The following is a 17,017-nucleotide window of genomic DNA, read 5'->3' on the forward strand; positions in this document are numbered from 1 at the left end:
GGCATCAGTTGTCATACAGCTGTGGCCCAGTGCAAACATCAGTTGTCATACAGTTGTGGCCCAGTACATGCATGAGTTGTCATACAGTTGTGGGCCAGTACAGGCATCAGTTTTCATGCAGTTGCGGCCCAGTACAGGCTTTAGTTGTCATACCGATGTGGCCCAGTACAGGCATCAGTTGTTATAGAGCTGTGGCCCAGTACAAACGTCAGTTGTAATACAGCTGTGGCCCAGTATAGACATCAGTTGTCATAGGGTTGTGGCCCAGTACAGACATCAGTTGTCATAGAGCTGTGGCTCAGTACAGACATCAGCTGTGATAGAGCTGTGGCCCAGTAGGCCTACGGACATCACTTGTCATAGAACTGTGGTCCAGTACAGACATCACTTGTCATACAGCTGTGGCCTAGTACACATATCAGTTGTCATACAGTTGTGGCCCAATACACCCATCGGTTGTCCTTCAACTGTGGTTCAGTACAGGCATCAGCTGTCAAAGAGCTGTGGTCCAGTACAGGCATCATTTGGCATAGAGCTGTGGCCTAGTACAAGCATTAGTTGTCGTAGAGGTGTGGCCCAGTACAGGCATCAGTAGTCATGAAACTGTGGCCCAGTACAGACATCAGTTGTCATAGAGCTGTGGCCCAGTACAGCCATCAGTTGTCAAAGAGCTGTGGCCCAGTACAGACATCAATTGTCATACAGTTATGGCCCAGTACAGACATCAGTTGTCATACAGTTGCGGCCCAGTACAGACATCAGTTGTCATACAGTTGTGGTCCAGTATAGGTATCAGTTGTCACAGAGCTGTGGCCCAGTACAGACATCAGTTGTCATAGAGCTGTGGCCCAGTACAGGCATTAGTTGTCATAGAGTCGGGCCCAATAGAAACATTAGTTGTCATAGAGCTTTGTCCCAGTACAGGCATCAGTTGTCATAGAACTATGGCCTGGTACATGCATCAGTTGTCAAACATTTGTGTTCCAGTACAGGCATCAGTTGTCATACAGCTGTGGCCCAGTACAGGCATCAGTTGTCATAGAACTTTGGCCTGGTACATGCATCAGTTGTCAAACAGTTGTGTTCCAGTACAGGCATCAGTTGTCATACAGCTGTGGCCCAGTACAGGCATCAGTTGTCATACAGCTGTGGCCCAGAACAGATATCATTTGTCATAAAGTTGTAGCCCAGTACAGGCAGTGGTTGTCATGGAGCTGTGGCCCAGTACATGCATCAGTTGTCATACATCTGCCGCCCAGTACAGGCATTACTTGTCATAGAGCTGTGGTCCAGCATTAGGCATTAGTTGTCATACAACTTCGGCCGAGTTCCAGGCATCAGTTGTCATAGAGCTGTATAAGGGAAGATTTACACTGAACTTTTTGGTACAGTTACTTATGTGTACCAGCCTGCCGATTGAAGTGATCACAACGACGATTTACCTCTCAGACAATATACATATACGTCTGCCAATGACTGTTGCTGTTGTGCCCCAAATACGTAAATCATGCCACAAATATGTAAATCATGCCACAAATGTGCAAATCATGTCACAAATAAGCCGACATTTTTCACTCAATATACAGCCTCTATTAGTCCAGAATTTTCTAGCCGTCTTAATATTGTTGGAAGAAACTGATATAATTTGCAGATTTGTTGATCAATCGCACTGCATGATTGATGTTACAAGCCTATTTGTACATGTCTAGTGTCAAAATATGTGATTCCAGGGTTGGCCTGCTATACAAATATACAAGTGCTGATTGGAAGCATTGGTGCCCTTTCCACTTAAATTGACATTCTATGTTCTATAAAGCTTAGCTGTTTTACTCTCAGAAATATTAAATCTTCACCGATTGTGTAAGAAATTTACTTCTTTATTATGTCATATTCTTAATTGTAGCTGCTGTGATGTTAACATGTAGCCTCTTGATAGATGCATCTCACATAACAGAAAAGTCTAGATGTTTACATTTTACCATTTGCTCCCTTACAGTTAATTTATACTGGCTATTTATGCTGTGGGTGTTTGTTTTGGGTGGAGATGAATGTTCATTAATATGTGATGAAGATGTATGACAAATAGTACTGAAAAATGAGTGTGGTGGTGAATCTTGGATGATGTATTTTGAAGAATGCTTAAGATGTATATAGTGTCTGCAAGATATTTAGGAATGTGGAGTGGTGAAGAAATGTAGCTCACTTTCAGGAACGTGAAAAAATATGTGTAAATAGGAAAATTAAAAAACTAAGTGATGTAAGGTTAAAAAGTATTATGGCGAAGAATTCAAGTATGTACAGTGAAGAATGTTGAAGAGAATATGGCGTAGAGTGGTGTATATGTGTTGTGAAGAATGTTATATATGTATGGTGAAGAATGTTGAAGAAGATGTGGCGAAAAATGGTGAAGAGAATATGGCAAAGGGTGGTGTATATATGTGGTGAAGAATGTTGTATGTGTATGGTGAAGATTGTTGAAGAGAATGTGGCGAAGAATGATGAAGAGAATATGGCATAGAGTGATGTATATGTATGGTGAAGAATGTTGTATATGTATGGTGAAGATTGTTGAAGAGAATGTGGCGAAGAATGGTGAAGAGAATATGGCAAAGAGTGATGTATATGTGTGGTGAAGAATGTTGTGTGTGTATGGTGCAGAATGTTGAAGAAGATGTGGCGAAGAATGGTGAAGAGAATATGGCAAAGAGTGATGTATATGTGTGGTGAAGAATGTTGTATATGTATGGTGAAGAATGTTGAAGAAGATGTGGCGAAAAATGGTGAAGAGAATATGGCAAAGGGTGGTGTATATATGTGGTGAAGAATGTTGTATGTGTATGGTGAAGATTGTTGAAGAGAATGTGGCGAAGAATGATGAAGAGAATATGGCATAGAGTGATGTATATGTATGGTGAAGAATGTTGTATATGTATGGTGAAGATTGTTGAAGAGAATGTGGCGAAGAATGGTGAAGAGAATATGGCAAAGAGTGATGTATATGTGTGGTGAAGAATGTTGTGTGTGTATGGTGCAGAATGTTGAAGAGAATGTGGCGAAGAATGGTGAAGAGAATATGGCAAAGAGTGATGTATATGTGTGGTGAAGAATGTTGTATATGTATGGTGAAGAATGTTGAAGAAGATGTGGCGAAAAATGGTGAAGAGAATATTGCAAAAGGTGGTGTATATATGTGGTGAAGAATGTTGTATGTGTATGGTGAAGATTGTTAAAGAGAATGTGGCGAAGAATGATGAAGAGAATATGGCATAGAGTGATGTATATGTATGGTGAAGAATGTTTTATATGTATGGTGAAGATTGTTGAAGAGAATGTGGCGAAGAATGGTGAAGAGAATATGGCAAAGAGTGATGTATATGTGTGGTGAAGAATGTTGTATGTGTATGGTGCAGAATGTTGAAGAGAATGTGGCGAAGAATGGTGAAGAGAACGTGGAAAAGAGTGGTGTATATGTGTGGTGAAGAATGTATATATATATGGTGAGGAATGGTGAAGAGAATATGACGAAGAATGGTGAAGAGAATGCGGCAAAAAATGGTGAAGAGAATGTTGTTTAGAGTGGTGTATATGTATGGTGAAGAAAATGTAGCGAAGAATGTTGAAGAGAATGTGGTTAAGAGTGGCATATATGTATAGTAAAGAATGTTGAAGAGAATGTGGCATAGAATAGTGTACATGTATGGTGAATGTTAAGAAGAATGTGACGAAAATTTTTGTATACGTATGGTGAAGAATGGTGTATATGTATGGTGAAGAATGGTATATATGTATGGTGACGAATGGTGTATATGTATGGTGAAGAATGGTGTATATGTATGGTGAAGAATGGTGTATATGTGTGGTGAAGAATGGTGTATATGTATGGTGAAGAATGGTGTATATGTATGGTGACGAATGGTGTATATGTGTGGTGAAGAATGGTGTTTATGTGTGGTGAAAAATGTTGAATGTGAAAGATGAATGTTAAAGACTTTGTATGGTAAACGATGTAGCAGAACGTGTGAAGACTGTCACCATGTTGTATGTATAGGGATGAATGTTGAAGAACATGCATCTTGGAAAATGTGAAGAACTTATATGATGGGTATTTTTGGGAAATATGTAGCATAAAAAATGTTGAAGATTATACATGTATTAATAGTGGATTATCTCTATTGTTATTGTCTTGTGTTCATCAGAGTCACATGTACACGTATACATGTACCGCCATTCCCTCACACTAGCTGAGTCCACCGGAGCCTTTACCACGGGGACTTAGGTCTGGACATGATACACATTGGGACCGTCATGATTTACTGGAGCCTGTACCACGGGGACTTTGGCCTGGATATGATACACATTGGGACCGTCATGATTTACCGGAGCCTGTATCACGGGGAATTAGGTCTGGACATGATACACATTGGGACCGTCATGATTTACCGGAGCCTGTACCACAGGGACTTTGGTCTGGATATGATACACATTGGGACCGTCATGATTTACCGGAGCCTGTACCACGGGGACTTTGGTCTGGATATGATACACATTGGGACCGTCATGATTTACCGGAGCCTGTACCACAGGGACTTTGGTCTGGACATGATACACATTGGGACCGTCATGATTTACCGGAGCCTGTACCACGGGGACTTTGGTCTGGACATGATGCACATTGGGACCGTCATGATTTACCGGAGCCTGTACCACAGGGACTTTGGTCTGGATATGATACACATTGGGACCGTCATTATTTACCGGAGCCTGTATCACGGGGACTTAGGTCTGGATATGATACACATTGGGACCGTCATTATTTACCGGAGCCTGTACCACGGGGACTTTGGTCTGGATATGATACACATTGGGGCCGTCATGATTTACCGGAGCCTGTACCACTAGGACTTTGGTCTGGATATGATACACATTGGGACCGTCATTATTTACCGGAGCCTGTACCACGGGGACTTTGGTCTGGATATGATACACATTGGGACCGTCATGATTTACCGGAGCCTGTACCACGGGGACTTTGGTCTGGATATGATACACATTGGGACCGTCATGATTGCCCGGAGCCTGTATCACGGGGACTTAGGTCTGGACATGATACACATTGGGACCGTCATGATTTACCGGAGCCTGTACCACAGGGATTTTGGTCTGGATATGATACACATTGGGGCCGTCATGAATTACTGGAACCTGTACCACGAGGACTTTGGTCCGTTATGATTATGGGTATACGTGGACCCGTGTAATTCTAATAAAATCTCGTTAGGTCCACTTCTAACACACAGAAATTCCACCGCTAGGAACGCTAGGAAATTCTCTTCCTCCTAAAACCAGTCGGTTAGAATCGTCAGAGTGGGATAAAACCCATGTGAGTAAACAACAGAGATACAAATTCATCAGAAAAAGGTAAGAAGTCACGGAGGCAGCTTGTGGAGACGGTATTTTGAGTGGATTTTTTCTTTGTGCCGCCGGGAAATTTTACACGTCGATGCAGCCGTCAACTATCTGATCGCCACAATCCTCGGTTATTTTTTGTTGAACCAGTTAATGAGGGACAGGTATTCCAAACTAAGTTAAGCTAATAACAAAGTACTATGTAAAAGCCTTTTTATTCAATAGCTCCAAACAGAGACAGACTGAACTTTGACGGCAGCGTCTTCCCCGTTCCAGGTGGAATACCACTGATCCTTATGTCTCCAGAATTTGTCCATAGCTGTGGGTGGGGAATCGTTGTTTGACCAGGGCTTGGGGTAGGGAAGATTCGGTACATTGTCGGGGAAGATACCACCGGTACCACCCACAGCATTGTTCATTATGATGTAAAACTGAAATAGAAAAATGGGGCTATGTTACAGGTAAACGTTGGCAATGGATTGATGTTAACAATGTTAACATCTGCTGATGTGTGAGGGTTACGACAACAGCGATATAAAGTTAAATGGGTGTGGCGATAACCAGCAATGAAGGAAATAATAGCGATACGTACAGTTTATGGATACATATGATTCATAAACCTCGGTAACAAACCTTTATCTATCTATTATTATCAATTAATCTATTATTAATCTATTTTACAATAAATGGAAGGCATAAAGTGAGGCTTCCGTGGCCTACTGTGGTTAGGATGCTAGTGCAGCACAACGACCCAGGGGCGGGCGAGTCCAGCGCACTCTGGCTCCCTCCCTGTTCGTAGGTGATATGACACCAGCCTGCGGATGCTCATGGGTTTCTTTCCTTTTCTGTCGGGTTTCCTTCCACCATAATGCTGGTCGTCATATATAAGTGAAATATTTTTGAGTAGAGCGTAAAACACCAATCAAGTAAATAAATATATAAAGAAAGAAAGAAAGCTTTATTGCTACATTTTGGTTCATTTTAACGGTTAAAAATTGAAATTTCACCTGCTTAATGGTAAAGGTATATTAGCCTATTAGTAAGTAATGAAGTAATTTTTTACCTGGAACTATTTGTTCATTATTGATGTTGGTTTATCTATAGCTGTCGGTGAGTTCACGTAATAAGATAAAACATGCCTACCGGCTGATCAAATGGCGCATTCTGAGAGCTTCCCCAGATATTCGGGCCCGTAATATTATAGTGATCATGAAAACCCTCGGGAGGCGTCGGGGTGCCCAGGATGAGGAAATCGTCTATATATACACTGCAAAGAGAGAACATTACTGCATTTGTTCACTTATCTCTGATCAAGCCATGGCACGTGCACGTTGATACTTTATAGGCATTTATATGAACAGTCGGAATAAAACCCTGACTGAAGTAAATTGACAAAAGGCTGGATTCAACGGTGAATCATACGCGTGACCATTGGCAATTCATTACACTGTCACGTGTGACGGACAGACTTGAACACTATAAATTGATGGAAGACAAGTAGTCTTAATGAACGTAAAACTGCGCTAACTGCCAAGCCGTAGCTTCGTCACCAAGGCCACGCAGACATAATCTACAGCGGGTGATCTACAGCGGTAACCTACGATGGGTAATCTACAACGGTTAATCTACAGTGGGTAATCTACAGCGGGTAATCTACAGCGGGTAATCTACAAATTCCTCGTCCAAGGCCGGATTTGAACTCGAATCACATATGCCATGAAAATAGAAAGATAAGTTTGTCCCCAACCACTAGACCGCGGTCCAGAGAGATAAGTGTCGCCAACCACTCGACCAATGTCCAGAGAGATAAATGTTCCCAACCATTAGACCACGGCCGAGAAAGATAAGTGTCCCCAACCACGGTCCAGAGAGATAAGTGGCCCCAACCACTAAACCACGGTCCAGAAAGATAAGTTTGTTCCCAAACACTAAACCACGGTCCAGAAAGATAGATTTCTCCCCAACCACTAGACCGCGGTCCAGAGAGATAAGTGTTCCCAAACACTCGACCACGATCCAGAGAAATAAGTGTCCCCAACCACTAGACCACGGCCCAGAAAGATAAGTGTCCCCAACCACGGTCCAGAAAGATAAGTTTGTTCCCAAACACTAAACCACGGTCCAGAAAGATAGATTTGTCCCTAACCACTAGACCGCGGTCCAGAGAGATAAGTGTCCCCAACCACTAGACCACGGTCCAGAAGGATAAGTGTCCCCAACCACGGTCCAGAGAGATAAGTGACCCCGACCACACTCCAGAAAGATAAGTTTGTTTCCAAACACTAAACCACGGTCCAGAAAGATAGATTTGTCCCCAACCACTAGACCGCGGTCCAGAGAGATAAGTGTCCCCAACCACTCGACCACGGTCCAGAGAGATAAGTGTCCCCAACCACTAGACCACGGTCCAGAAAGATAAGTGTCTCCAACCACGGTCCAGAGAGATAAGTGACCCCGACCACACTCCAGAAAGATAAGTTTGTTTCCAAACACTAAACCACGGTCCAGAAAGATAGATTTGTCCCCAACCACTAGACCGCGGTCCAGACAGATAAGTGTCCCCAACCACTCGACCACGGTCCAGAGAGATAAGTGTCGCCAACCACTAGACCACGGCCCAGAAAGATAAGTGTCCGCAACCACGGCCCAAAAAGATAAGTGACCCCGACCACAGTCCAGAAAGATAAGTTTGTTTCCAAACACTAAACCACGGTCCAGAAAGATAGATTTGTCCCCAACCACTAGACCGCGGTCCAGAGAGATAAGTGTCCCCGACCACTCGACCACGGTCCGGAAAGATAAGTGCCCCCTACCACTCGAGTACGGTCCAGAAAGATAAGTGTCTCCAACCACGGTCCAGGAAGATAAGTGTCCTCAACCATGGTGCTAAAGCAGTGGCGGATATAATCCAGAGGCTGGGTGGGCTGGTTCCTTACCCACTAACCTAACTACTATAAATATGAATCATCAGACATATCACGTGACGCCAACCAAATCAGAAAACATACAAAAGCACTGGCACTCAAGTCGCAAGTCTCCAGTATTCTGTCCGACAGCACTTACTTCAAATAAGATGGTGTCCAATCAATTGAATATTTGTGGAATCCATCGGCGTATGTTCCATTGCTCAGCCAGCTGAAATATGGCAAATCTGACAATACATGTCTAATGTACAATAAAAATATGTTGCAGTATCTGGTTTTGTCGTGTCAAAAAGACCAGTTCTAGAATTGGAATTCGTTTTAATAAAGCATTGAGTAGGATAGATTATAACCGCCAGGCGCTACAGAACACTACCTTTGTATTTCCCATCGAGTGGAATATCCCGATGACGTTTCATTGTGAATACTTCACAGTAAAAGTCAAATGCTATTCCTAAAGAAATAACGTTTGAGTGAGTGAGTGCTTGGGGTTTAACGTCGTGCCAACAAGTTTTCAGTCACATGACGACGAAGGAATCCATAGCGTATATGTAACGTACCTCCTTGTCGTGCCATTATACTGATACGGGTCAAACAGTCATTGCACTAGCGCCTTCATGCTGAACGCGAAGCGAGGAAGTTACAACTTCCTCTTTTAAAGTCTTATGTGTGACTCGACCCAGGAATGATCCTGGATCTACTGCTCTCGAAGCGGACGCTCTACCAACTGTGCTATCCGGAAACAACGTTTGAGCATATATACATACATAGATTTACATGACGACTCCATTACATGGAATGATTTGCGCAGAGGCAATAAAATGTGTTTCAGGGATCCAGGCCGTTCTGACCAACCCTTGTAAATTCACTGAAAACTATTGACACAATGCTGTGGTAATTTTGGCATGCTCGCGTTTGTTACTGATGTAAATGTGTCTTTGTTCCTTACTGTTGATTTGTCAGATGTGTGTCATGGTCCCGATCATTTCCAAAGTGAAGAGAAGCGGTAGTTCTCTGGATTCCAACACTCCCATAGTTCATGTTTCCTGGGGGAAAAATGTACAGCACTCGTATTTATTTGAGCACAGGTAAGATTTACTTTGCATAAAAATATAACTTCGATTTAATCTGTTAGACCCATTACACTGTTCAATATATATTATTTTTCTGATTTGAGTTTCCACAAAGCATAACTTTTGTTTATTTGTTAAGTTTTTGTTTCGTCGTACTCAACACATAACATTTATCCATGTCATGAGATGTATTTAGCCTTGATTAAAAATTATGTTCGACGGCTTTATATTGGTATGCTCTTTCACGGTTAGTCGCTATACTATTTCAATATACATGTTCGTATTATCAATTTTAGCCAGCCACTATACCTAATAGTTCTGTCATGTCGATCTCCCCAGAGCGCGGCCATCCACCATACACGCTGAACTCAGGCATAAACCACAAAGCTGGCAATGTCAACAAAATATATATATAGTGCATATAAATAGGACAATCTTGTATTATCTTTGTACAAACTTTATTTATTTATTTATTTATTGAGTTGGTTGGTGTTTAAGGTCGTACTAAATTGTTTTATCCATGTTTTGTCTTTCAGGCCATGATAGGAGGGGGATACCAGAGAACTAACGCCTTGCGCCTAGTACCTGCCAACCAATCTGACTCTGAAGAGCTGGAATCGAGTCTGCGAATCCTCTGGTCACTGGTGATTGACTTTGTGGTCACAGAATAATACACGTGCCTTAAAAATCTGCTTTGTATTATAGTAAGACATCAGAAGGTTACACGATTTTTTTTCTTGATGAAGGTTAAACACGATCACCAAGGCTTGTTCATAGACCAACGGTAAAGGCGTTGCTCTCACCTGGCCACAGCCAATCTCCCCGCGGCATCTGGGCGATTATCTCCACCTTACCATAGCGGAAGTAAAACTTGCTCTTCATGTAACACGACAAAACAGGGGGCATAATCCCGTCTGTGGTCGTGTTCCGGACGCAACCCTCGTTCCAAGTGGGATAACAATAACCCCACTTTTCTAATACATAAAAACACACGATTAAAAGAAACCGACACTGAAAATCAAGGTAGCTATTGCAAGAGAAACAGAAAAAGGTATCTAAAAATACAGTCACCCGTGTTTTTGGAGGCTTTCTGCATTGAATTAGATGTAATGAAAAATGAGCATTCATGGTAGTATTCGCCAGCGTGTTCCTTCGCCAGCGACAACACAATATCTCTGTGTGCAAAATTTCATCAAAGCCCGTGAAGAACTTTTCCAACACGTTTAACCACAGACAGACTGCAAAACAAACGCCAACAAAAACATATGATCCTTTGGCAGAAGTACAAATCACTTGGTCTGCGGACAGAAAGACAGACGGTCCCACATGATGACGAGAAACTAAACACGGACAAAAACATTACCTCTTCGGTGGAGGTAACAAACAATGCCGACTTACCGGTGAAGTTAAGAAATCCGTTGTGAAGAAAGCTTTCTCCAAACCTGTCGGCTGTTAAGGTCTGTGGATAATAAGGAAACATATGCATATAGTTCATACCCGGGCAGTTCGACCCCAGGTCTCCCGACTTCGAAGCAAAGGCTCTAACCATTACAACACCAAAACGGTATCTTATGCATGACGAAAGTAATCTTCCACCTCGTGTTATAATAGCACACGACGGAAAAAAACACTAAAAACAAACAAAACTATAGGATTCGAACTCTTTGTCAAAGTAACTTTTTACTGCATTGTTCAACCACTGCGTCAGCGATATATGAACGATGTCTTGGCAAGCATGACAGAAATATGGATCTGAAAAATTTTCCCATTATAATTACTCAGCAAGCATCTCCACGACCACAAAATTTTTACGAGCACTTGGACAAAGTTTTAAACCTCTGATTTGTGAACTTGTTGTCGAGTTTTGAAATTTGCACATTCTTGTCATATCTCTCTAAGGCGGATCTCCCGCCTTTACACACCATATGCTATAGCATAGGACCTGCCGCTGCGATCGTTCCCAACGCCACCTTATACAAAGCAAGCTTAAGTCAAACTGTATTAAATGTAAAAATATATGTATGATATTATATGCCGTTCAAGGAAAACTATAGGTTTTATATGACTATTGACTTATTACACCATTCACACAGTAAAGCATATAGATAGCTGGAATACTTACCGGCTGTAGAAATAACTTGCTGTCTTTCACAAAACAGTTAGATGCGTCAGGAGTGTACATTTCAAACTCACCATGCTAAAGAAATGAAAAGATCTGAAACGTTTCAAACAGTTACATGCTCGTGTTATTTTTTTATGTTTTTATGTATATATATTATGGATAGAGGACAATGGGGTATGTGGCGTACATCACCGAGCTTTGGCAGGTTATATTAACAGACTTGTGCGCCACATTGGTGGACTCGAGTCAACGTTGGACTCCATATATACAACAGATTACCGCACGACGTTAAACCCCGAGCACTCAACAAATTACCTGTCCTTTCGACATGCTTGAGCTTGCGGCCAACAACCACTTCGATTTGTCCAGAAAGTTAAAATCATCAAAGAATATAAGCTTCATGCTGGTTTTAGGGGCTGGCCAAGGAGGTAGTGCGATAACAGGTTCGTCTCTTCCTTCCGATTTGTCTGTAAATGCAATATAAATATGGATGTCGTACATGTAAGCCGACAGCTTTATTGATGGTCATATACATATACGTGTATACATGTATGTGCTTATCTGTCAAAGCCTTCGATCAGTTATCTATCTGTTATCTAACTAGCCCTGGTTTCATCCGTGTAACAAGTAAATTGCCTCTGCATTAGATTTATTAGCCACTTTGAGGTATAATTTGATTCTTAGTTAACGTCAGTTTTATAGGTGGAATAAACCAAATTGCCGCGTGTAAAACCAGCGTCCGTTGTCAAGTTATTAACCAACTTTCTAATGTTTGACGACTCTGGCTTCTGTCTTAAAAGAAGCCGGTATCCGGTATAGAGGATGAATATCAGCGTGTTATATAGACAGTTCGTCCACCAGAATTTACACGAGGACTTACACTGTAATAACCAACACTATTTTTGTTGTTGTTTACAGTAAATTTGCTGGATGTTCGGGTTTTAGTCCGTTTACCGGTATATAAACAGCACCTGTAGTCTTCTCACTCTAAATCTGCAGCATGTTGTGCGCTTACATATAAGCAAGGTACTGTAAAAGTACAACATCGTCTTATAGTTTAACGCTTTCAAAGTGTTGTAAAGATTCACACACCATCAAACCTGTACACCAGTATGAATTTACAGATACAAACATGACACTATCTTACCCAATGTTAAATATAGTACTTGTACAGTAACTTGAATGTTGTAAAGTGTTTACAGCACTTAAAATTTAACAGTATACCCAGGTATTTCATACAGTGCATACACATCGTACAGACAAACCTCATACCGGAAATCCATTTCAGTGCTTGCCCACGGGCGAGGCAGAGTACCATGGAGAGAAGCAGGGTTAGCTGTGTTAACATGTTGGTGAGTAGATACGGACTGCAGAGTCCGTGTGTTCTCTGTCCAGGCTGGTATACGGATGGTAGCCATCAGAAATGAACGGGCATTCTCATTGGTCCTCGATGTTGCACTAGATAAGTTGTTATACCAGATAACATCCCGATGAGATTTAAACAATCGTCACAATTGTCTAGCCTAATCGGAGACAGTCGGGTAAATTTAATGTAGGCCTATACTAACGGTTCATAGATCCCTTGTTAGCGAGCTAGCGCAGCACAGTGACTCAGATAGGAGCATCTAATTCGAATGCGCTGGCTTTGAGTTCAAGTCCACCTTATGCTGGCTTCTCCAGTCAACAGCAACATGCGTATGATCGTGGGTTTGCTCTGCTCTACTTGTTTACCTCCAACCATAATGTGGGTCGTCGTCAAATAAGTTAAAATGTTCTTGAGTAGGGCGTAACATATCAATCACAGTCGATAATGAGCAATCTAGATAAAAGGTTGATATCGTTGACTACAGGTAAAAGCAATGCGAAAGTACACATTAAAGTAAAAAGAAAGCTAAAATGTCAAGTAAGGTTCATCATACAGACAAATGAAAACTTTGCATAAAAGTTTTCAGATTTTTTAAAGAGTGTTGAAAGGCATTCAAATGTTTTAATACTATGGTGGTTTTATGAGCCAAAATGGACGATAGGAATTTTGATGTCAACTTTTTCCCTGATGTTCACCAGAAGGAAGACATTTTTGGAACAGTATTTCAGTAATCTTTCATTTTACTCATAGGTAAAAAGCTATTCCAAGATTCACTCTCGTGATTAGAGTTTGATCAACCCTCTGTATCATGAGAGTTCCTAACATCTGATAGTATGGTTCATAAAGCCCACCTTAGAATTCAAATGTTTTAACGCCTTTAACTATTTTCACAAAAAATCTAAAAAAAAATGATCATGTAACAATTGTTTGATCATGTCGCAACGGTATGATTATGTCACAAGGATATGATCATGTTGCAGTTGTATGATTATGTCGCAGTTGTATAATAATGTCGCATTTACATGATCATGTCACAGTTGTATGATCATGTCGCAGTTGTATGATCATGTGGCAATTGTATGTCGTGTTGCAGTTGTATGATTATGTGGCAATTGTATGGTCATTTTGCAGTTGTATAACCATGTCGGAGTTCTATGATCATGTCGCAGTTGTATGATCATGTCGCAATTGAATATCATTTCGCAATAGTATAATCATGTTTCAGTTGCATGATTATGTTGCAATTGTATGATCATGTTGCAGTTGTATGATTGTCCCAGTCCTATGAAGATGGCGCAGTTGTATGATCATTTGGCAATTTCATGATCATGTTGCAATTATACGATCATGTCGCAGTCCACAAATAATAAAGCAATGTGGATCAAATATGTAAAAGTACACGTTATAATCCCTCATTATTATCCACTCCATCAACAAACCCAATTAACACAGTGTGCAACTATGAGGAAGAAACACACAAACAGACGCTCTGTATTGCTAGTCTTGTTTTCATCAATTCCGTCAATGTAAACCTATTGATTTCTGACGCAACAAAAGTTCAAATTTTGCCTTACTGGGGGAGAGCAATAAAAGGCAGGGGTACGTGTATTTAATTGAAATCAAATTTGTATTGGTGAAAGATATGTTAAATTATTAACTTTTAACAGTGTATTAGTTATAGTAACAATGTAACAACAACAGTGTAACAATGAATGAGTGGAGGTTAATTCACAGCTCTTTAGACAAATCACAGAGCCTACGGGTTGACAACTATACAAATCACAGAGCCTACGGGTTGACAAATATACAAATCACACAGCCTACGGATTGACAAATATACAAATCACACAGCCTACGGATTGACAGATATACATATTACACAGCCTACTGGTTGACAACGAAACTAAGCATACAGCCTACTGGTTGACAACCATACAAATCACACAGCCTACGGATTTACAACAATACACATTGTACAGCCTACTGGTTAACAGCAATACTAATCAAACAGCTTACGGATTGACAAATATAAACATTACACAGCCTACTGGTTGACAACCATACAAATCACACAGCCTACGGATTGACAACTATAAAATTACACAGCCTACGGTTGACAAATATACAAATCACACAGCCTACTGATTAACAACTATACACATTACACTGCCCACTGGTTGACAACCATACAAATCACACACCCTACGGATTAACAACCATTACACAGCCTACGGGTTGACAACTGTACAAATCACACAGCCTACGAATTGAAAACTATACATATCACACACACTACGGATTGACAAATATACAAATTACACAGCCTTCTGGTTGACAACTATACACATTACACAGCCTACGGATTGACAACAATACAAATTACACAGCCTACGGATTGGAAACTATACACATTACACTGCCTACGGTTCGAGAACTATACAAATTACACAGTTTACGGATTGACAACTATACAAATTACACAGCCTACTGGTTGACAACTATACAAATTACACAGCCTACGGACTGACAATTATACAAATTACAAAGCCTACGGTTCGAGAACTATACAAACCACACAGCCTACGGACTGACAACTATACAAATTACACAGCCTACGGTTTGACAACTATACAAATTACACAGCCTACGGATTGACAATTATACAAATGACACAGCCTACGGACTGACAACTATTCAGTGCAGATGAAGTTACAAGAAATGCATGTTATCCACTAGCAAATAACTCCTGGTCTTATCCTCGTTATGCTTACATATAAATATGTTACTAAACATCAATAATAAACAATATTTTAAGTAAATAAGTAAACTAATTCTAGTTGTAACTTCTAACTAAATGTCTCCGGTACCTAACCATCAGTTTTAAAATACTGTAAATCACATTGATAACTATACTGAGGTTTTGTAGGCTATCAGCTCTGATGGCCTGATGACCCTCAAACTTGATAGATTACTTCTCCTGGATCGTCTGTATGGATGTGGAGCAAAATGACGACTTCATAATGTGCTAGAGATTCAATGCCCACAAGCCTGTTTATTTCTGCGGTGAGATTTGGCGATTGATCCTAATGATGAATCTGTATTTAAGCATCAAGCAAGAAGAAAGAGTAGGGAGTGGAACATTGGTGGTAATAAATGAGTAATAAAGGGGCGATTTTGTACAAAATATAGCCTGCTTGGTCTGTAACTGGAGACCACCTCACCAAATCAATCATCGAAAGTCCTGGGGCTTCCGGATCGCGTAATACTACAGGCTTACAGGTAAAAAGTGTTACTTGTTCAGTATACCGGTGTCAGTGACTGGCGAGGATGTCACACACACACACACACACACACACACACACACACACACAGCACAGCACACAGACACAGACACACACACACACACACACACACACACACACACACACACACACACACACACACACACTGTCGGGTGTGCACAAAGGTCCACCAGACTCTCAGGTGTGTACAAAGATACACCAGACTGCTACGCATGTATATGTGCGACGAGGACAATGCCGGAATTTTAACCTAAGTATCCTACCCATGTAATCACAGACACGGTCATGTATGTAATGATACACTTCGATGTAAAAGAAGCGGTGACCTTTAGAAATTAAATTCATGAATTTTATTTTTCAATCTCAAGCTCTTTGTTATGGTCTTTAAAAAAACACAAGCCACGATTTTAGCGTAAAATAAGGATGCTTGTAAGACATAAAGAAATTTTATTTCATAAGAAAGAAATAAAACATTAATTTGATCAGTCCATCGTAGTGAGGACGGAAAAACATTAATATGCTTAACTGAGGTTACAAAATAAGTGCATTCAGCCAGTAAATATTTTGTCAGTTCAGTCTTCTGTGGCCGAATCGGTGTACCACTTTTCCAATGTAACTATGACATCAAACGTTACACGTGTTTGATGTGTATCGATTTGAAAACTGTTCAATTAACATACACGAAGGTTAACGTCCTATCTGTTGGTTGAAACGAAGTCATTTTGACGTTAGAAGAACAGGTGTGATATTTTCCACACTAGACTAGTAGGCTATCTACTCCATGGGTTTTTATCCCTTCAATTCGACACACTGTTGACGCGTTCAAC

General features: G+C 40.9%; 1 protein-coding gene across 1 annotated transcript; it reads right to left on the reverse strand.

The window, feature by feature from the left end:
- Positions 1-5,624: 5,624 nt before the first annotated feature.
- Positions 5,625-11,924, reverse strand: LOC135474973 (beta-1,3-glucan-binding protein-like). The gene is made up of 8 exons (XM_064754681.1): positions 11,838-11,924; positions 11,523-11,597; positions 10,799-10,859; positions 10,204-10,374; positions 9,710-9,787; positions 9,277-9,373; positions 6,550-6,673; positions 5,625-5,837 (listed from the first exon to the last, which is right to left on the reverse strand). Exons 1-8 carry the CDS (start codon positions 11,922-11,924, stop codon positions 5,625-5,627), a joined length of 906 nt encoding a protein of 301 aa, XP_064610751.1.
- Between the last annotated feature and the right edge of the window lie 5,093 nt (positions 11,925-17,017).

Source organism: Liolophura sinensis, chromosome 9, assembly GCF_032854445.1.
Source record: "Liolophura sinensis isolate JHLJ2023 chromosome 9, CUHK_Ljap_v2, whole genome shotgun sequence".
Taxonomy (NCBI): domain Eukaryota; kingdom Metazoa; phylum Mollusca; class Polyplacophora; order Chitonida; family Chitonidae; genus Liolophura; species Liolophura sinensis.